Below are 21,732 nucleotides of genomic sequence, written 5' to 3' on the forward strand. Positions count from 1 at the left end.
AGCTGTGTTTTAATACATGCTGGTGAAGATCTAGAAAATGAATATATTATAAAAATTCATTAGATACTGTGTTGAAAACAAGGTCTAGAGTGTCCTTTTTCTCCTTCTCTTTCCTAGAAAATTATCTATTTGATATATATTCATCTAGAACAGAGGCAAAACAATTGATACTCAGTTCAAGACAGCACAGAAAATTTTTTTAAAATTTGACATACCATAGGTTCACTTCTGTAACTTAAGAGCCTGAAATATTATCATTCATTGGTTTTATAGGTATTCTATTTAGAGATTTTGCTGGTCAAACACATTTGTGAAATCACCAGTTAAATAAAGTTGCTTTAGGAGAGAATCTCATAGTTCTGATGTACATTGTAAATACCTAAGAGGAAAAATAAAAACCTACAGAAATTTCCAATTTGATGTGGCTATTAGAAAAAATATTTTGTAGCAAAGCAGGAACATGAGACACATTGACTTCACATAAATACATGGTGTTCTATGGGATTTATTTTGCAACATTCTTTAGGGCTCCTTTAACATAGAGCAAAGAGAGGAGATAGCAACAGCAATACCTGAAAATGTAAACCAGAAAGAAAGAATGGTGATCCAAATAAATGTTAGGAAAGTAAACAAAAAACTGAGATTGATTTGATGTTTATTAAAAAAGTAATTTCATACACTCAAAAATTGCTGGAATGATACAAGTCTGTTAAATCACTAAGACTGGTGGGATATTGGGAAGAAAAATGACCAATAATAGTGTATTTCCTGTAGGATATAAATAGCATAAGTTCAAATTATTCAAGAATTTTTGGAAATAGGGACACAATTTGGTACTATTTATGAAAGAAACTCCATTTATAAGTAGAAGTCAGTTTACATTCTTTATAGCCCATTGAGAAGTGAATGAAATAGGAGTAAATAGAAATAACATATACTATTTCAAAATTCTTGCTATTTTTTTAAAATTAGATTAAACATGGGTCAAAAATTGGGGGGGGGACACTGAACAGGTGGAGAATGTAAAAACACAAGAGAGATAGAGATGGGAAAAAACAAAGAGGGTTAAGAGTGGTATATGCAGACTTGAAAGATGAGATCAAAGCAGAGATGTTTCTATTAGCAGTAGGCTGGAGTAAAACACTTGTACAACTGGGGAAGGGAAGAGTAAGGGGATGCAAATACCACTTGCATGGTCATCTTAATTTTCTAGAGAGACAAGAGAAAGTGCTGCAAGTTAAAGAATAAATGTATCAGTACCTTGCGGTGTGAGAATAGTGCATGTATGGTATATTCTCTGAGGCAACTAAAAAAGGAACCATCTAAAGGACACGGGAAAAATTTTCATGTCCTGGATGGCCTGTCTGCAGATACTGCAACTGGCATAATTCTGTAGCTTTTCTCCATTAACTCTCAGTAACCAGAGCTCTTGGATGGGAAGTGGTTGCAGAGGTCAGGGCTGAATCTGGGGAAGATGGATTGACAGCTGAACGAAGAGATAGCAGAGTCAAGGAAAGAAACATGCAGAGAGATGGGAAGGATCTGGTTTGGAGAGTTGAAGAAGTGAAGCTGTCAGGAAATAAATAACTGTGAAGAAAAAGACTGAACTAGGGGCTACAGAACTTGATGTGACATTGGAACAGAGGTGACAAGAAAAATCCTTAAGAGGGTAGGAAAAATGTGAGGTGTGGTCAAACTGTGACTTGGAGTTCAATAACTGAAAGGTAGGGCATTTATATATGCAAACAGATTGAGGATATAACTGTGGGGAAAATAGCAGAAGATGAGTGGCCATGAACAGCCACTTAGGTCAATCAAAAATTCAAAGTCAGACCTTTTTATCATATCATGTGAAATAGAAACAATGCTAATGATCCATAGATATTAGATTTCCTTATTTTAATGCAACCTGGCACTATTTTGTTACTACTGTTTTGGATCTTTCTACACAAGTATTAAAAATATCTCCCACCACAGCTTTATAAGGAAAAGTTCACATTACATAAAATATTCAAATTTAAGTTCTTTACATATAACTCAAGTCAGCCTTTGATTACTAGTGCTGCTTTGAACGAAATTGCTCTTGCAGTGTCATTCTTATCTCTTCTGCTGTTTTAAACAATCAACTGTAAAATCTAATGGTGAAGCCATCTCAACTGCATCAATTATAACCACCATGAGTCTTGATTTCCTGCATTTCATACAGTCTTCCCTAACTGCAATGATGTTTCTGATTTGAGGTCCGGGAGTTCACCTACTGGTTTTTTCCATTAGGTTTCATACATTTAAAAGGGTTTTGTGCAAATTTTACCTCCAGAGGCTATAGCAATTGACTATGAGATAGAAAGAAAAACATACTTGTCATAATCCCAGAGAAACCATACATTGTATTATTATTTTAATTCCTAAGCTAGAACATCCTTAAAGATGGTTAACTATGTATGATCTGAACACCAAATACCTAGCCATTTGTATGATATTCTATTGGTCCTTGATGAAAGTTTAATTATGTTATTAAAATGGATGAAAACAAATGTAATGAATCAGATCAGTTGAGATCAAACTATAACAATATGTACTTCAGTTTTCAAAAAAAAAAATCCACAGTTATGTAATGAAGGGTGGGGTGTTTAGAAAAGTTCAAACATATTTTTGTATCATTCTGTAGGAAATAAGTAACATTGGACAAGAAGAGCTGGCATCTCTCAGTGAATGAGACATCTGGTCTATGTTACATGCAGCAGTACAAGTGCAACGGAAACATGGTCCCATCTAATGACACACAATTCCATCCCAAATTCTTTCTCCTGCTGGGAATTTCAGGGCTAGAAGAAATGCATATGTGGATTGCTTTTGCATTTTGTGTTGTATATTTGACAGCATTATTGGGAAACATTACAATTCTTTTTGTGATTCAGACTGATCGTAGTCTCCATCATCCTATGTTCTACTTCCTGGCCATTCTGTCATATATTGACATGCTCCTGTCCACATCCACCATCCCCAAGATGCTTGGAATTTTCTGGTTCAACCTGAGAGAAATCACTTTTGAGGGCTGTCTCATTCGGATGTTCTTCATCCACTTATGTACTGGCATGGAGTCAGCTGTGCTCGTGGCCATGGCCTATGATCGCTATGTAGCCATCTGTATCCCTCTTTGGTACACACTGATGCTGACAAACAAAGTGGTATCTGTTATAGCATTGATCATCCTCCTGAGACCCTTAGCCATTGCAGTCCCCTTCGTTCTGTTCATCTTAAGGTTACCTTTCTGCGGGCATCAAATCATCTCCCACACATACTGTGAGCACATGGGCATTGCCTGCCTGTCTTGCGCCAGCATAAAGGTGAACATCATATATGGCTCATGTGCCATCTCTATTTTGGTGTTTGACATCATAGCCATTATCATCTCTTATGTCTATATCCTCCATGCTGTCTTCTGCCTCCCTTCCAGGGATGCCCGAATGAAGGCAATCAGCACTTGTGGCTCCCATGTGTGTGTAATGTTGGCATTTTACACTCCAGCATTTTTTTCCTTCATGACCCACTGGTTTGGCCAAAATGTTCTTCAATACATCCACATTCTTCTTTCCAACTTTTATGTTGTCATCCCACCTGCTCTCAACCCTGTAATTTATGGGGTCAGAACTAAGCAGATAAGAGAAAGGGTAACTAGAACTTTCAGGTATAAATTATGAAATTTGGTCTTCAGATATTAAGGAAGTTTGAGTATGAGAAAATGAAGCTTATTCTCTACTCTAAAAATTGTCACATTACAATGTCTAGGTGGTATCCTATGTGCAGATTTATGAAGTCTTTCATTCATCTTAGAAAATGTCAGCCAAAAGTAACAATAATAAATATTTAATATAAGCATAGTTCCAACCACATATGACAAATGACAGCAACTATGTGATAAATAAAATAGCATTTACATGAAAAAATTCCATGAAGTTGACAAAATTGATTAGCATAATAATAATAATACCAAAAAATAGACATATATTATGAGCCAGGCACTGTTTTCATGACAAGTATGTAATTTCATGACAAGTAAGTATTATTCTTTATATAATACTTTATATAATACTTGACAATACAAGTAAGTATTATTCTTTAAATTCTTACAACTACAATAAGTAGTTTCTAGTTTTTTCCCTTTCTAAAGCTGAGGGAACTGAAGCAATAATAATATTGCATATTAACATTAACATTATAGTAGAGAAAGTAGCATTTTCAAAGTTGAACAGAAACACTCTCATTTCTCAGATGAGTAACCTAAACACACAACGTGAGTATATTAAAGAAAAACTATGAACAAAAGTACATAAATTTTACATGTAAATGGGTACAAGGTGCTATTAGTAGGAAAAACTGACTCCTTATATAGGACACTGATGGGAAGAGGCATTCCACAATTCCCTGTGATGTAAGAATCGTATAAATGCTATGAAACAAGAGGCATTATGGCTACCAATGGTGACATCTAATATTTCTTGACCCCTTATAATGTTCTAGAAACTACATTTGGCTCTTTAGATAATCCACATTTTATAATGAGTAGGTGGAGATTCAGAAGTTAGGTAATTTACACATAGTCATGTAACTATTATGAAACAGGATTTTAAATGAGTTTAGTTCCAGGGAAGTTTCCTTAACCTCTCTGGCATAATTTAATATAGAAACAGACTGTGAAACAGGTAATCAAAGTTTAAGAAAACAAATGATTTTTAGGTGGCAACATGTTATATTACAGCTTAAAATGGAATTATATAATGCTTTGAGCATTACTATTAATTCAGAAATGTGGATAAAAGATGATAGTATATATATATCTTATAATATGTATATATATGCTTCAAATATGAAGAGACTATGATTAAAGTATTAGAGAAAATTAATAGATAGAAAAGATGGACGGGGAAATAAGCTACATTAAAAAAAATTAGCATGCCCAAGAGACAAATATGAAAAGAAATCCCAGTTCCCTGGAAGCAGGTTTGAACCAAGATGCTTCAGAAAACTTGACTCAATCTCCCAGACATCTGGTCCCTGCAGGGACTGACCAAAGATGGCCTTCTCAGGGGAGCTACATCTTCAGCATAAATTCATCCTTTTGAGGGATCCTGGGCAGAAAGACCAGCCTGACATTGTAGGAGGAAGCAGAACATTGCCTTGGGAAGGTAGTCCAGGTTGCATTTTTATATGGTGGGAGGTCTTCCGTGAAAAGGCTGAGACAGGCAGGGCAGCTCAGCATAGTGGACACTGAAGAGCATTTTGGAAAATTACATCAGGTAATACACTTAAAGAAATATCAAGGATGTAAGTGCCCTTTTTCTCAGCTACCCCTCAGAGAAGGAGCACCCAGGCACAGTAAGGTATGCTTTCATAGCAGATGTTAGCCTGAGTGAGTGACCAGAATCCGGAACTACGGAAATCAAAGTGGTGTCAGTAGAGTGACCTCTTTGAAATGGTTGCTCTATTTTGGTAGCTATAAAGCCTTGGGGACGATGATCATCAGTGAGCTTGTTGCAAATAATCATAAAGAATATACCATGGTGAGCATTTGACTTAAAAGCTGATGAGTGTGAATAAAAAGGAAAATATCAGGAATAAAAGCTAGGTGCTATTCGTAACAAAAATTATTAGAGAATACTAAAACTTAACATAGGTTCTTAATTTTATTTTATGCTTCTTGAGTAGGATTGTAAAACATTTTAGATTTTAAGATTTTTATCTCTATATTGATTGAGATAAATAATCTTGTGTTTAAAATAAGCTCCCAAAGTGAATATTTTATTAATGTGATACTGTATTTTATAAAAAAATATTAAAGATGACACTTATTTTGACTAGATTTATATATTACACCATTTCATTATGGAGCATTTCAAACATCTACAAACTAAGCAGAGATGTGTAATGCTCTCAGGATCCAATGTCAACAACTGTAAATATTCTGTTCTCTCCAGACCTGGATTTGATTTTTTTAAGTAAAATTTGAATTCTGTTTAAATGTAAAATCTTATCTGTACAGTCTTGGAAAATGTATATACTTTTCCTACACCCCTATAAAACATATATATCCTATACCCCAATACAAATATAAAATTTTTCTGTTACCTCAAAAAATTCTTTTGTGTCCCTTCCCAGTCTGTCTGTGACCCCTTTCAATTCCTGGGCAACCACTGAATAGATATTTTCAGTACCCTTTTTTTTTTGTTGCTGTTAAAGCTTTTAATATTAAGTAATCTCTCACAACTCTGAGATCCAGAGTCACGTACTCTGCTGACTGAGCCAGCCAGGTGTCCCTGGTAACCATTTTCTCTAGATCTTTATATAACTGAAATCATATACTTAGTACTTTCCAGTAACTAGTGGCAGTTGACAGTTCAGTATAATGACATAGATTCATCTACATTGTCACACATAGAAGTAGTCAATCCATTTTTATTGCTGAGTAGAATTTCGCTGGGTAAATATTTTGAAACTGATTTGTCTGTTTACTCTTGATCACAGTATTTATGTTGTTTCCATTTGGAGCAGTTGTGAATAAAGCTGCTACCAACATTCTTGTACAAGTCTTTGTGTGGACAGATATTCTTTCACTTGTTTAGATATACTTTCACTTGTTTTGAGTAAACTGCTAGGAATTCAGTTGTTGGAGGTAATTAGGAGAATTTGTTCCACATCCTTGTTGAAATTTGGTATCATCATGCCTTTTTTTTTTTTTGCCATTCTAATAGATGTGTATTAATATGTCATTTTTAATTTTAATGTACATTTCCTGATGTCTAAAGATTTTGAGAAGTTTAATGTCATTTGTATATTTTCCTCTGCTAAGCAACAGTGTAGGCTCTTCTTTTTTTCTTTTTCCATTGCTTGTTTTCTTATTTGCTATTTTAAGCACTGTCATACGCTTTTAACGCAAATTCTTTAACAGAAATTGTAAAAGAAATTATAAGGGATTGTGAATATTTTCTCTCAGTCTTTGCCCTCTAAATTCACGTTCTTAAAAATAAATTATAAAATTTAATAGCACATAAGAGGCTATTTTTTTTAATTGTTATTGCTTTTTGTGTTCTAAAAACCTATTACTTTCCACTGGGTTGCAAAGATACTTTCCTTTCTTTGACTTCATACATGTTAGAAATTGAGTTGCTTTTTAAAAAATATCTAGGTATATTTTAGAAATGTAATTAATATTTGATTTTGTTGTGAAGTTCGAAGCAAGGTTCTTTTTTTTTAATATATGTATATTTAGTTGCACCAGTATCATTGGTAGAAACAACTCTCCTATCTTCACTGAATTACTTTATTTGTCACTTTATAAAATTTAACTGAGGACATAAAATAAGTCTATTCTGTTCTTTCTCTGCTTATCTATTTGTCCATCATTTTTCATCTATCACATGGCCTTGATTACTATACATTTTAAAGTCTGAAGTCCTTTATTATAGGTTCCTCTGTTTTGTTACTCTTCTTCCAAACAATTTAGGATATTCCTATAATTATTTTAGACTAAGCTTTAATTTCTTGGTATTGATTGAAACCATTTTAAAGCTATTGATCTTTTTAGGAAGAACTGACATCATAACATATTTCAGTCTTCCAAACCATGAAAATGTCATACTTTAAAACTTTTTTATGTCCTTTTAATTTCTGTCATGTTTTATAATTTTAAGTGCTTATTGCTAAGTATGCCATGCTTTTGATGTCATTTTAAGTGGTAGTGGGAATTTTCACAAAATTTTAACTGAAAATTTTAGTCTCTAATTGTTGTTAACAGCATATGGAAAAGTATTGATTCTTTTACCTGATTAATTGATAAGCTAAATAATTTGTTCTATATTCTTTAATTTTTATGTAAGTTGTCTTGTCACTTTTGAATAGGAAACTTTATTTCTTTCATTCCAATCTTAATGTCTTCTTATTTATTTATTTTTGATACACTGACATTTTTCGGACCTCTAGTAAAATATTAACTGTAATTGATACTGGTTGATATGCTTGCCTTATTCCCAACCCTAGAAACAAACCATTCTGTGTTTTACCATTCAGTATGATATTAGCTGTACATTTTTCTATAGATTCCTTTCATTAAATTGAACAAGTTTTATGTTTTTCCTAGTTGCTAAAAGTTTCTTTTTTTTTAAAGTTTCTTTTTTTTAATAACACATATGGATGCTGAATTCAATAACTTTTTAAACCTGTATTAAAACTATTTTTTGCATTATTTATGTGGTGAATTTTTTGACAATAAAGTAGAAAAATACTAATAATAAATTTATCAATCACAGCATAAAAGCACATTTTATTAAAAGATAGCTATAAACACACTCTTATTAAAGCAAATAAGGGGAAAAATAATAATTAACAAAGAGGGGACTATGACAGTCAAATAAGCCTTATAAGTAGATATCTTCTTGATCACCATATCCAAAGTTTCTCACCATTCCAATTCCATATTCTTTTTTTTTTTTTTTTTTTTTACATTTTGGTAAAGTTTTCTCTTACATATCCACTAACTAAGTAACCAACGTAATTTAAAGATATAATACAAATTTTGGTTACTGGAAGGGTTTTCAGTTGATACTAGTAAATATGGATGAGAATTTCACAAAAGAATGAGCTAAAAATGATCATGGATCACCACCACAGCAGAAAAGACTATTTCTAACTTCTGCAATCTCCTTGGAATATTAAATAGAATAGTCAATAATTTGAATTTAATAGTCAGTTGTCCTCAAATTCCTATTATGTTCTTAAGTGTCTAGTTCGTATATGCTATTATACACATCCAACCACCATATATCACTTTATGTCTCCCCAGAAATACTGAAGAAGACCATAGAGTATTTTCCAAGAGTTCTCTTCAGGATGTCTTCTGTCAATGACAGTGACTCTTATCCCTCTGCATTCCTTCTGTTGGGTATCCCTGGTTTAGAAGCTTTCCATATCTGGATTGCTTTCCCTTTCTTTGTTGTTTATCTGATAGCACTCTTAGGGAATGTCACAATCCTGTTTGTGATCAAGACTGAGCAGAGTCTTCATCAACCCATGTTCTATTTTCTGGCTCTCCTCTCCTTTATTGATCTAGGCCTTTCCACTTCTACCATTCCCAAGATGCTAGCTATCTTCTGGTTCAACTCTAGGGAGATAAGATTTGAAGGCTGTCTCATCCAAATGTTCTTTATCCACACCTACACTGGCATGGAATCTGTTGTACTGCTGGCCATGGCAATTGACCGCTTTGTCGCCATCTGTTATCCACTGAGATATACCACTATTCTCACCAATAGAGTGGTAGCCATCATGGCGTCCATTGTAGTGGGGAGGCCAGTTCTCCTTGTCATCCCCTTCTGCCCACTTCTCAAACGATTGCCCTTTTGTGGACACTACATTATTCCTCACACCTACTGTGAACACATGGGAATAGCCCGTCTTGCCTGTGCTAACATAAGGGTCAATATCATCTATGGCTTATTTACCATTGCTGCTCTGATTTTTGACTTGATTCTTATTGCCCTCTCCTATGTTCAGATCCTACGAGCTGTTTTCCGCCTTCCTTCAAGAGATGCCAGACTCAAAGCACTTAGCACATGTGGTTCACATGTCTGTGTCATCTTAGCCTTTTACACACCAGCATTTTTCTCTTTTATGACTCACCGATTTGGTAGAAATATTCCTCGCTACATTCACATCCTCCTGGCCAATCTGTATGTGGTTGTTCCTCCTTGTTTAAATCCAGTCATTTATGGGGTTAGGACAAAGCAAATTCGGGACCGAGTTGTGAAAATATTTGTAAAGAAAGAGTAACCTAAATGTATTTAAAATTAATAAATTCTTTTAAGCTCACCTCCAACCTGTACATCTCTCAGTGTGCCCCAAACTGAGATTAGTAAAAAGCCAGTTAGGTGTTACTTCAGACTTTTTTAGAGTCTCCTAAACTCAGTCTCCATCATGCCTTTATGTAATCTCCACTTTTTCAATAGATCATATATTGCTTTTTCTCATTGAAGGTGAGAGAAGATTGTGGGACCTAGTCAAAGACATAATGAAATTCTTGAGTATGTACAGACATGCCAGCAGTAAAATTTATATACAGTTTTGATTTAAAAAAAAAAAGTTTCCAGTGGCATAAAATTCTTCAGGGTTTGGAAATATTCATGGACTAATATTTTGGAATGTGTTCTTCAACTACCTATTTGTCTGCCAATATTACTTTCATCTAGGTGATATTTCTTAATTTCACTCAGAGAGTTACTGCAATCTGCATGCTATTTATCACTCAGTTCAGTCTCTGAAAGAGTCAAACTCATTCTCTGTTGCCAGTCCTACAATGATACTAAAACCAGAGAAAAGCATTCATGAAATAAAATTTGTTATCAAATTCCTTCATAAACTCAGTTACAATAAGTATTAACAAGAATTATGCAAAATTGAGTTTAATGATATATGACATGATTCTATATCACAATCAAGTAGCACTTACCTAACAAATGCGGGGGGGAAATTTTCATTTAGAAAAATCTATTATTGTCTTTCACCATAATTTCAAACAAAAATAATTGCATATAATGTTAATAGATGCAGAAAAAACATTTAACAAAATCTATCATGAATTTCTGATAAAAATGTCAGAAAACTAGGAAAAGAAGGGAACTCACCAGTAGGGTAAAGAAAACCTATGAAAAGTGGTAGGTTACATCACAATGAAGAAAGACTATTTCTTCTCTATCATCAAAAAAAAAAAAAAAAAAAGGTTATTCTTACAATGTCTGCTTGCTTTTGTACTGGGGCTTGTAGCCAATGCATTAAGGTAAGTAAGAGGAAATAAAAATCATTGATATTAAAAAGAAATTTACTTTTGATATGGTTTTTCTATGTAGAAAAATCTTACAAAACCTACTAAAAGCTACTAGAACTAATATGTGAGTTTAGCAAGTTTAGAAGATGCATGGTTACTATACAAACATTTAAATTTCTTAGTCTAATAACATTCTGTTAGAAAATTAGATAAAAATATCATTTGCAAAAGCCTAAAAATAGATTATTTAGGGACACATTTGATTAAAAAAAAAGTAAGACTTGTAGAGAGAAAAACTAAAAATCATTGCTGAGAACATATATAAAAGGAGATATAGACAATTGTCATGTATCCAAGTCTCAATATCATGAATATTTCTATTCTCTCCACATTGATATATAGATTTCCTCATGTTCCAATCTAATTTTCAACAGGTTTTTTCTTGTAGAAATTGAAAAGCATATTCTAAAATCTCTTTGGAAATGGGACACCTGGGTGGCTCAGTTGGTTAAGCAGCTGCCTTCGGCTCAGGTCATGATCCCAACGTCCTGGGATCGAGTCCCACATCGGGCTCCTTGCTCGGCGGAGAGTCTGCTTCTCCCTCTGCCTCTGCCTGCCATTCTGTCTGCCTGTGTTCACGCTCTCTCTCTCTCTGACAAATAAAAAAAAAAAAAATCTTTAAAATCTCTTTGGAAATGGAAAGTAACTAAAATAACCAAGCAACTTTGAAAAAATATGTTAACAAAGTTGGGGTACTTAATTAGTAAGACAGTATGCATAAAGTAGTGACATAAAGATATATAAGATAATTAAAAAACTAGTCTAGGGAGCCCAAATATAGACCCATACATATAATCTTAATTGATTTTCAACAAAATGCCAAGGTAATTCAACATAGAATGGAAAGATTTGGAACAACTGGTTAGTCATATGCAAAAATATGCACCTCAATCTATACATCCTTTACAAAAATAAAGTAAAAGTGGATCATAAATGTAAATGTAAAACCTAAAATTAAAAATAAAAAAACTCTAGGGAAACATTACATTGAAAATCAATAATCACATATATTTTCAAATTATTGAACTGAATTTCATAAAATTTAAGAAACTATGCTCTTCCAAAGTACAATTAACAGAATAAAACATAAGTTGCAGAGTTCAAGAAAATCTAGCAAATTAAATATGTGATAGTGTACTTGCATTTAGTATACATAAGGCAGTTTTAAAGATTTTTATTTATTTTTTTATTTATTTGATAGAGAGAGATCACAAGTAGGCAGAGAGGCAGGCAGAGAGAGAGAGAGGAGGAAGCAGGCTCCCCGCTGAGCAGAGAGCCCGATGTGGGGCTCGATCCCAGGACCCTGAGATCATGACCTGAGCCGAAGGCAGCGGCTTAACCCACTGAGCCACCCAGGCGCCCCCATAAGGCAGTTTTAAATTTAGATAAAGAGCAAACTAGCCATTCAATAGATGTGGACAAAATATTAAAATGAACTTTTCACCAAAAGGTATATACAGATTGAAAAACATTCTCGGTGCCATTAATAATTAGGAAATGTAATTGAAATCTCAGTGACATACAACACACTATTATGATATCCAAAAATCTTAAAAACCTGACTATAATACTTATTGAGTATATTTTTGGGGGACCTATTTCTGGGCTCTCTATTTTGTCTCATCGATCTATTTGTTTATTCTTGTGTCAATACCACACTGTCATAATTACTGTATATTTATATTAAGTTTTGAGGTCAAGTCGTATATCTTCTCCAACTTTGTTCTTTTCCTTCAATATTGCATTGGCTATTCTGGGCATCTTTTCTGTCATTATATAAACTGTAAAATCAGTTTTTCAATATTCATAAGTAACTTTCTGGAATTTTGGTTTGGATTGTAATAAATCTATGCATCAAGTTGGAAAGATCTAACCTCTTGACAATATTGTCATCCTACCCATGAACATGTGTTACTCCTCTGTTTATTTATTTGATCTTTTTATTTGCAGAATTTTATAGTTTTTCTCACATAGATTATACATGTGTTTTAAGAGTTGTACCTAAGCATATTTTAATTGCTAATTAAGTTGTATGGTGTTTTAAATTTCAAATTCCACTTTTTCATTGTTAAATAGAAAAGTAATTGGCATTTTTTAGAGTTTTAATTTTAATTCCAGTATAGTTAACATATAATATTATATTAGGTGTAAAATTTAGTAATTCAACAATTCTATACATTACTCAGTGCTCACTTCTCACGGTAAATGCACTCCTTAATTCCCTTCACCTATTTCACCCATCTCCCACCATCCAACTTCCCCTCTGGTAACCATCTGTTTGTTCTCTACTGTTATGAGTCTGTTTCTTGGTTTGTCTCTTTCTCCCTTATCCCAGCTCCCACCTTTGTTTGCTTGTTTCATTTCTTTAATTCCACATATGGGTGAACTTTGTCTTTATCTGACTTTTTTTGCTTGTTTCTTTTCTTAAATCTATACATGACTGGTATTTGTCTTTCTCTGACTGACTTATTTTGCTTAACATTATATCCTCTATCTCCATCCATGTGTAGCAAATGGCAAGATTTCATTCTTTTTTATGGCCGAATAATATGTGATTATGTATATACCACATCTTCTTTATCCATTCATCTATAGATAGATGGTTTGGCTGCTTCCATAGTTTGGCTATTGTAAATAATACTGCAAAGATAATAAGGAAGGATATATTCTTTCGAATTATTGTTTTTGTATTCTTTGTGTAAATACCCAGTAATTTAATTACTGGGTATTTTTAGTACTATTTTTAACTTTTTGAGGAAGTTCCATACTGTTTTCCACAGTGGCTGCAACAGTTTGCATTTTCACCAGTGGTGTACCACACATTCTTGCCAACAACTGTTGTTTCTCACGTTGTTGATTGTAGCTGTTCTGAGATGTGTGAGGTGATATTTCATTGTGGTTTTGATTTGCATTTCCCTGATAAGTCATGATGAGCATCTTTTCACATGTCTCTTGACCATCTGGATGTCTTCTTTGGAAAAATGTCTATTCATATCTTCTGCCCATTTTTAAATTGTATTATTTGTTTTTTGAGTATTGAGTTGTATAAGTTCTTTATATACTTTTGATATGAATCCTTTGTAAGATATGTCATTTGCAAATATTTTTCCCATTCAGTAGGTTGTCTTTCAGTTTTGTTGATTGTTTCCTTCACTATGCAGAAGCTTCTGATATTGATTTAGTCCCAATGGTTTATTTTTGCTTTTACTTCCTTGGCTCAGGAGACATATCTAGAAAAGAGTTGCTACCACTGATGTCTGAGAAATACCACCTGTGTTCTTTTCTAGGATTTTTAGAGTTTCAGGTCTCACATTTATGTCTTTAACCCATTTTGAGTTAATTTTTGCGTATGGCTTAGAAAGTGGCCCAATTTCATTCCTTTGTATGTAACTTTCCAGTTTTCCCAACACCATTTATTGAAGAGACTGTCTTTCTCCCATGATATGTTCTTTCCTCTCATGTTGAAATTAATTGACCATATAATCATAGGTTTGTTCCTGGGTTTTCTATCCATTGATCTTTGTGTCAATTTTTGTGCTAGTGCCATATTGTTTTGATTATGACAGCTTTGTAGTATAATTTGCAATCTAGAATTGTGCTACCTCCAGTGGTGTTTTTCTTTTTCAAGATTTTCTTGGCTATTCAGAGTCTTGTGGTTCCATACAAATTTTAGACTTATTCATTCTAGTTCTGTGAAAAATGCTGGTGTTTTGTTAAGGATTGCATTAAATCTGTAGATTTCTTTGGGTAGTATGGACATTTTAACAATATTTGTTCTTTAATCCATTGGTGTATAATGTTCTATTTGTGTCATCTTCAATCTCTTTCATCAGTGTTTTATAGTTTTCAGAATATAGGACTTTCACCTCCTTGATTAAGTTTATTCCTAGGTATTTTATTATTTTTGGTGTAATTGTAAATGGGATTGCTTTCTTAATTTCTCTTTCTATTGGTTCATTCTTAGTGTGTAGAAATGCAACACATTTCTGTATCCTGCAACTTTACTAAATTCATTAATCAGTTCTAGCAGGTTTTTTTGTAGAGTCTTTAGGGTTTTCTATAAGAGTATCATGTCATCTGCAAATAGTGGAAGTTTTAGTTTCTCCTTACCTGTTTGGATGCCTTTTACTCCTTTATGTTACTTTATGTTATTTGAGTGTTATGACTAGAACTTCCAGTACTATGTTGAATGAAAGTGATGATAATGGACATCTAGGTGGAAATCTCTCAGTATTTCATCACTGAGTATGATATGGGCTGTAGGTTTTTAATATAAGGACGTTATTTTTTTAACTTAATTTTTAAAAATTTTTTCAATTTATTTATTTTCAGAAAAACAGTATTCATTATTTTTTCACCACACCCAGTGCTCCATGCAATCCGTTCCCTCTATAATACCCACCACCTGGTACCCCAACCTCCCACCCCTGCCACTTCAAACCCCTCAGATTGTTTTTCAGAGTCCATAGTCTCTCATGATTCACCTCCCCTTCAAATTTACCCCAACTCCCTTCTCCTCTCTAACACCCCTTGTCCTCCATGATATTTGTTATGCTCCACAAATAAGTGAAACCATATGATAATTGACTCTCTCTGCTTGACTTATTTCACTCAGCATAATCTCTTCCAGTCCCATCCATGTTGCTACAAAAGTTGGGTATTCATCCTTTCTGATGGAGGCATAATACTCCATAGTGTATATGGACCACATCTTCCTTATCCATTCACCCGATGAAGGGCATCTTGGTTCTTTCCATAGTTTGGCGACCGTGGCCATTGCTGCTATAAACATTGGGGTACAGATGGCCCTTCTTTTCACTACATCTGTATCTTTGGGGTAAATACTCAGGAGTGCAATGGCAGGGTCATAGGGAAGTTCTATTTTTAATTTCTTGAGGAATCTCCACACTGTTCTCCAAAGAGGCTGCACCAACTTGCATTCCCACCAACAGTGTAAGAGGGTTCCCCTTTCTCCACATCTTCTCCAACACATGCTGTTTCCTGTTTTGTTAATTTTGGCCATTCTAACTGGTGTAAGCTGATATCTCATTGTGGTTTTAATTTGAATCTCCCTGAGGGCTAATGATGATGAACATTTTTTCATGTGTCTGATAGCCATTTGTATGTCTTGATTGGAGAAGTGTCTGTTCATATCTTCTTCCCATTTTTTGATATGTTTGCCTGTTTCGTGTGTGTTGAGTTTGAGGAGTTCATTATAGATCCTGGATATAAACCTTTTTTCTGTACTGTCATTTGCAAATATCTTCTCCCATTCCGTGGGTTGCCTCTTTGTTTTTTTGACTGTTTCCTTTGCTGTGCAGAAGCTTTTGATTTTGATGAAGTCCCAAAAGTTTATTTTTGCTTTTGTTTCCTTTGCCTTTGAAGACATATCTTGAAAGAAGTTGCTGAGGCTGATATCTAAGAGATTACTGCCTATGTTCTCCTCTAGGATTCTGATGGATTCCTGTCTCACGTTGAGGTCTTTTATCCATTTTGAGTTTATCTTTGTGTACGGTGTAAGAGAATGGTCGAGTTTCATTCTTCTACATATAGCTGTCCAGTTTTCCCAGCACCATTTATTCGACAAAACAGGAAAAAATATACAGTGGAAAAAAGACAGTCTCTTCAATATAAGGCCTTTATTATGTTGAGGTAAGTTCCCTCTAAACTTATGTTGTTGAGGGTTTTTTATCACGAATGGATGTTTAACTCCTTTAAATGTTTTTCTGGCATCTACTGAAATGATATTATGGTTTTTGTCCTTTCTCTTATTGATGTAACATATCACATTGATTGATTTGTGATTATTGAACCATTGATCCTGGAGATAAATCCCACTGGATCATGGTGAATGCCTTCTTTTAATGTTGTTACTTTTAGTTTGCTAATATTTTTTGAGGATTTTTGTGTCTATGTTCATCAGAGATATTGGTCTAAGTTCTCTTTTTCATGGTGCTTTATCTGATTTTAGTATCATGGTGCTACCAGCCTCATAGATTGCATTTGGAAGTTCTTCTTCGTTTTTGTTTGTTTGTTTGTTTGTTTGTTTGTTTTTGAATAGTTGAGAAGAATAGGTATCAACTTTTCTTTAAGTGTTTGATAGAATTTGCCTGTGAAGCCATCTGGTCTGGACTTTTGTTTGTTGAGCGTGTTTTTTACTAGTTTCAATCTCTTTGCTGGTAATCTGTTCAAATTTTCTATTTCCTCCTGCTTCAGTTTTTGTAGGTTCTATGTTTCTAGGAATTTATCCTTTTCTTCTTAGTTGTCTAATTTGTTGGCATATAGATTCTCAAAATATTCTCTTACAATCATTTGTATTTCTATAACATTGGTTTTTATTCTCTTTAATTTGTGGTTTTGTTTATTTATTTCCTTTTCCAATGAGTCTGGCTAAATTTTTATCAATTTTGTTGATCTTTTCAAAGAAATCTCCTTTTTTCTTTCTATGTAATTTATTTTTGCTTTAATCTTTATTTATTTCCTTCCTTTTGCTGGCTTTGTGTTTTTTTTTTTTTTTTTTTCCTTCTTTTTCTTACTCCTTCAGGTGTAAGGATAGGTTGTTTATTTGAGATTTTCCTTGCCTATAAACTTGCTCTAAACTTCCTTCTTAAAATTGCTTTTGCTGTATCCCAAAGATTTTGGACTGTTGTGTTTTCATTTTTATTTGTTTCTATGTACTTTTCAATTTCATCTTGGATTTCTTCACTCACCCATTCATTGTTTAGTAGCATGTTGTTTAACTTCTGATGTATTTGTGGTTTTTCCAGATTTTTTTCTGGAGGTTGATTTCTAGTTTCATAGCACTGTGCTCAGAAAAGATGCATGGCAGGGCTCGTGGGTGGCTCAATTGGTTAAGCATCTGCCTGCAGCTCAGGTCATGATTGCAGGGTCCTGGGATTGAGCCCCGTGTGGACTCCCTGTTCAGCAGCGGACCTGCTTCTCTCTTTCCTTCTCCCTGCTGCTCCCCTTGCTTGTGCTCTTCTCTCTCTTTCTCTGTCTGATAAATAACTAAATAAAATCTTTAAAGACGCATGGTATGACATCAATATTTTTGAATTTGTTGAGGCTTGTGTTGTGGCCTAATATATGATCTATTCTCAAGAATGTTCCATGTTCACTTGAGAAGAATGTGTATTTTGTTGGTTTAGGGTAGAATATTTTGAACATATCTGGTAAATAGTCTGGTCCTTTGAGACATTCAAAGCCACTGTTTCCTTGCTGGTTTTTTGTTTAGATGATCTGTTCATCGATGTATATAGCATGTTAAAATGCCCTACTATTATTATATTACTATCAATTATTTCCTTTATGTTTGTTTTTAAAATTAAGTATTAAGAATTAAGTATTAAGCTTTAAGTATTTGGGTGCTCCCATGTTGGGTGCCTAAATATTTATAATTGTTAGACCTTCTTGTTGGGCTGTCCCCTGAGTGGTTGCATATATCCTTCTTTGTCTCTTGTTATAGTCTTTAAGTCTCTATTTTGTCTGAGATAAGATTCTGCTGTCCTGGCTTTTATTTTTTTTATTTTAATTTTTTTGCATATGTATTTGGATGATAAATCCTTTACATCCTTTCACTTTCAATGTGCATGTGTCTTCAGGTCTGAAATGAGTCCCTTGTAGGTAGTATATAAAAATGGGTCCTGGATTTTTTTTATCCATTCTATCACCCTGTGTCTTTTAATTGGAGTGCTTAGTCCATTTACATTCAAAGTAATTATTGATAGGAGTGTATATATTGGCATTTTGTTTTATGGTTGTTTTTGTAGTTCTTCTCTCTTCCCTTGCTGCCTTCTCTCATGCTAAGTTGGCTTTCTGTAGTGATATACTTGGATTCCCTTATCTTTTTTTTTTTTGCATATCTATGTTGGTTTTTGATTTGTTATAATTCTGTTTTATATATGGTCTTCTGTATATAGCAATCTATATTAAGTTGATGGTAGCTTTAGTTTGAATGCATTCTTACTCCTCTCTTCCCCATGTTTTAGTAATATACTGTCAGACTTTACATCCTTTTATTTTATGGGTCCTTTGACTGATTTTAACAGATATACTTATTTTTCTGCTTTGTGCTTCCTATTTTCCTTACTTTTGCTTATAGTCTTTCGACTCAGAGTCCCCTTTAACATATCTTGTAAGGTTGATATAGGAGTCATGAATTCCTTTAAATTTGTTTGTCTGGGAAACTCTTTCTCTCTCCTATTTAAAAAAAAATTTTTTTTTAATTTATTTATTTGACAGGGAGAGAGACACAAGCAGGGGGAGTTGGAGAGGGAGAAGCAGGCTTCCCACTGAGCAGAGAGCCTGATGTGGGGCTTGATCTCAGGACCCTGGAATCATGACCTGAACCAAAGGTAGACATTTAAGGACTGAGCCACCCAGGTGTCCCGCCTTCTATTTTTAATGATAACTTTGCTGGATAGAATATTCTTGGCTATAGATTTTTTTCTTTTTAGGACTTTGAATATATTAGACCACTTTCTCTGGCCTGCAAAGTTTCTGCTGAAAAATCAGCTGAGAGCCTTAAGGGGTTTCCCTTCTATATAATTGCTTTCTTTTATCTTCTGTTTTTAAAATTGTCTCTTTGTCACTACTTTTTGCCATCATAATTTTGTGTGTCTTGGTGTGGACCTCCTTGGATTGATTTCATTTGGTGATTTCTGTGCATCCTGGATCTGGATTTCTGTTTCCTTTTGCAGATTCAGGTTGTTTTTAGCTATTACTTCTTCAAATAAAATCCAGTCTCTTTTCTTTCTCTTTTCCTAGGATTCTTATAATACAAATGTTATTATGCCTTATACTGTCACTGAGTTCCCTGTCTGTTCTCATTTTGCATAATTTTTTCCCTGGTCAGCTTGATTACATTCAGTTTCTCTGTCCTCCAGGTCACTGATTTGTTCTGCTTTATCTAGTCTATTATTTATTCCATCTGTGTATTTTTAATTTCATTTATTGCATTGTTCATCTTCAATTGGTTCTTTTTCATCTCACTGTTAAGGATATTAATGATGTCTTCTATTCTTTTCTCAAGTCCAATATCTTTATAATCATGACTTTAAATTCTTTACCAGGCATACTAGTTATCTCCATTCCACTTAAGTGTCTCTCTGTGATTTTGTTCTATTCTTTCATTTGATATGTATTTCCATGTCTCTTCATTTTGTTTAACTCTGTGTTTCTGTGTGTTAGGAAAGACAGCTGCATCTCCTGCACTTGAAAGTAATGGCCTTATGAAAAAGAGGTCCTGTAGTGCCCCACCATGCAGTGTCTCTGTTCACTGGAACCTGGCACTTTGTAGGTGTCTTTTATGTGTGATGTGTGTATCCTACTGTTGTGACTGAACCACTTTTTCCTCTGCCTGTTGTGGACAGTCTTTGGTCTCTGTGGTATTAGTGGGCCAGTATGGGTATGCCTTGGTCTTGGGTTGACTCAGACTAAGCATTTTGCAGAGATACAGTAGCAGTAAATGTAGGGTGCTTTCTCTGTGCTACCCCCAAAGAAGTTTTGTTTTGTTTTTGTATTTTGCTTTTTTGTTTGTTTGTTTGTTTGGTTTGGTTTGGTTTGGTTGGTGCAGCCTGCAATCAGATCAGTTGTCTGCTTCCAACCCAGAGCTGGATCTCTTTCTAACTAATGTGTACAGTTGTCTTACCCTCTTTCCAGGGCAGGACTCACTTTTGACTGATGTGGACCACTGTAGTGCCTGCTTGCACACTGCCTGACCTGTGGCAACCCACTGTATGGGCTCTAACCAAGCACATATTGGTAAAGGCAGATCTGTTCAAGTATATACAGTGGGGCACCAGCTTCACCCAGATTGAGGCAGGATGTCGAGAGAGGGTGCAAGCACAGCATGGGGTGGGAGGACATGGCAAGTTACCTAACTTCTAGAAGTTAGGTAAGGAGTCCACAGGTGGTTATGTGTTTACCCTCAGGGACAGAAATGGCATCCATCAGTTCTTCTGTTCCTGGAGGAGTTCCCCAGTGATTCTGTTCCTCCAGGATACATTCTGAGACTGAGAAAAAACTCCCTCCTGCATGTTCCAAACACCTTTCAAACTATTGCTTCTATGCTGTATTTCCTTGGGTTGTTTGTTGTGGTGTCTCTTTATGGACAAGGACTCAGTGTGCTCTCACCCTCAAGGCTTTCCCAGAACCTAGTACACTGAATTTTTAGGAATTCTGGGTTTTAAGTCCTCCTGGTTGTAAAAACTTGGTGTTATAGTGCTGTTATGGTGATTCATCTTCCCATGTGGGCTCCCTGGTATGAAGGTCTGCTGCTTTCTCCTCTCTAGACCTGCAGCATCTCTCCCTCTTGTGGATGGCACCACAAGTCTTGTTAGTTTGTGACTACATTTCTAACATATCCACTCTCTTAAATGTGGTATCTTCCCTACATTTAGTTGTGGAGTTTCTTCTGCCAGTCTTCAGGTCATTTTCTGACTTATTTATACTGATGTGAGTGTTATCAAGTTAAGTTGTATCTATGGGATGAGGTGAGCCTAGGGTCACCCTACTCTACAATCTTCTCCAGAAGTCTGGAAAGTAATTGATGTTTGTGTATTAACCTTGTATCCTGCAACCTTCCTATAATTTCCTATTACTGCTAAGTAATTTTACTTTTTGATAATGATAGGCATATGTTCACAGAAAGTTTTATACACAAATATTCAAAGCTACTTTACTCACAATATCCAAAATCTGGAACCAATTCAAATATTTATTAATAATGACTTAATGGGCAAACTCAGGCTTTTCCACATAATATAATACTATTCAGCATTATAAAGGTATGATACATACCACATGTGGGTAAATCTTAAAATAACATGCCTAATGAAGAAAGAATATACCAGAAGAAA

The 21,732-nt window shown here is 34.5% G+C and overlaps 2 protein-coding genes across 2 annotated transcripts; both read left to right on the forward strand.

Annotated features, from left to right (window-relative positions):
• Positions 1–2,762: 2,762 nt before the first annotated feature.
• LOC116599486 (olfactory receptor 52E1-like) lies at positions 2,763–3,701 on the forward strand. The gene has a single exon (XM_032359347.1). It carries the CDS (start codon positions 2,763–2,765, stop codon positions 3,699–3,701), a length of 939 nt encoding a protein of 312 aa, XP_032215238.1.
• A 5,176-nt stretch (positions 3,702–8,877) lies between these two features.
• LOC116599254 (olfactory receptor 52E4-like) lies at positions 8,878–9,822 on the forward strand. The gene has a single exon (XM_032359027.1). It carries the CDS (start codon positions 8,884–8,886, stop codon positions 9,820–9,822), a length of 939 nt encoding a protein of 312 aa, XP_032214918.1. The 5' UTR covers positions 8,878–8,883.
• The last annotated feature ends 11,910 nt before the right edge of the window (positions 9,823–21,732 follow it).

Source organism: Mustela erminea, chromosome 9 (assembly GCF_009829155.1).
Source record: "Mustela erminea isolate mMusErm1 chromosome 9, mMusErm1.Pri, whole genome shotgun sequence".
Taxonomy (NCBI): domain Eukaryota; kingdom Metazoa; phylum Chordata; class Mammalia; order Carnivora; family Mustelidae; genus Mustela; species Mustela erminea.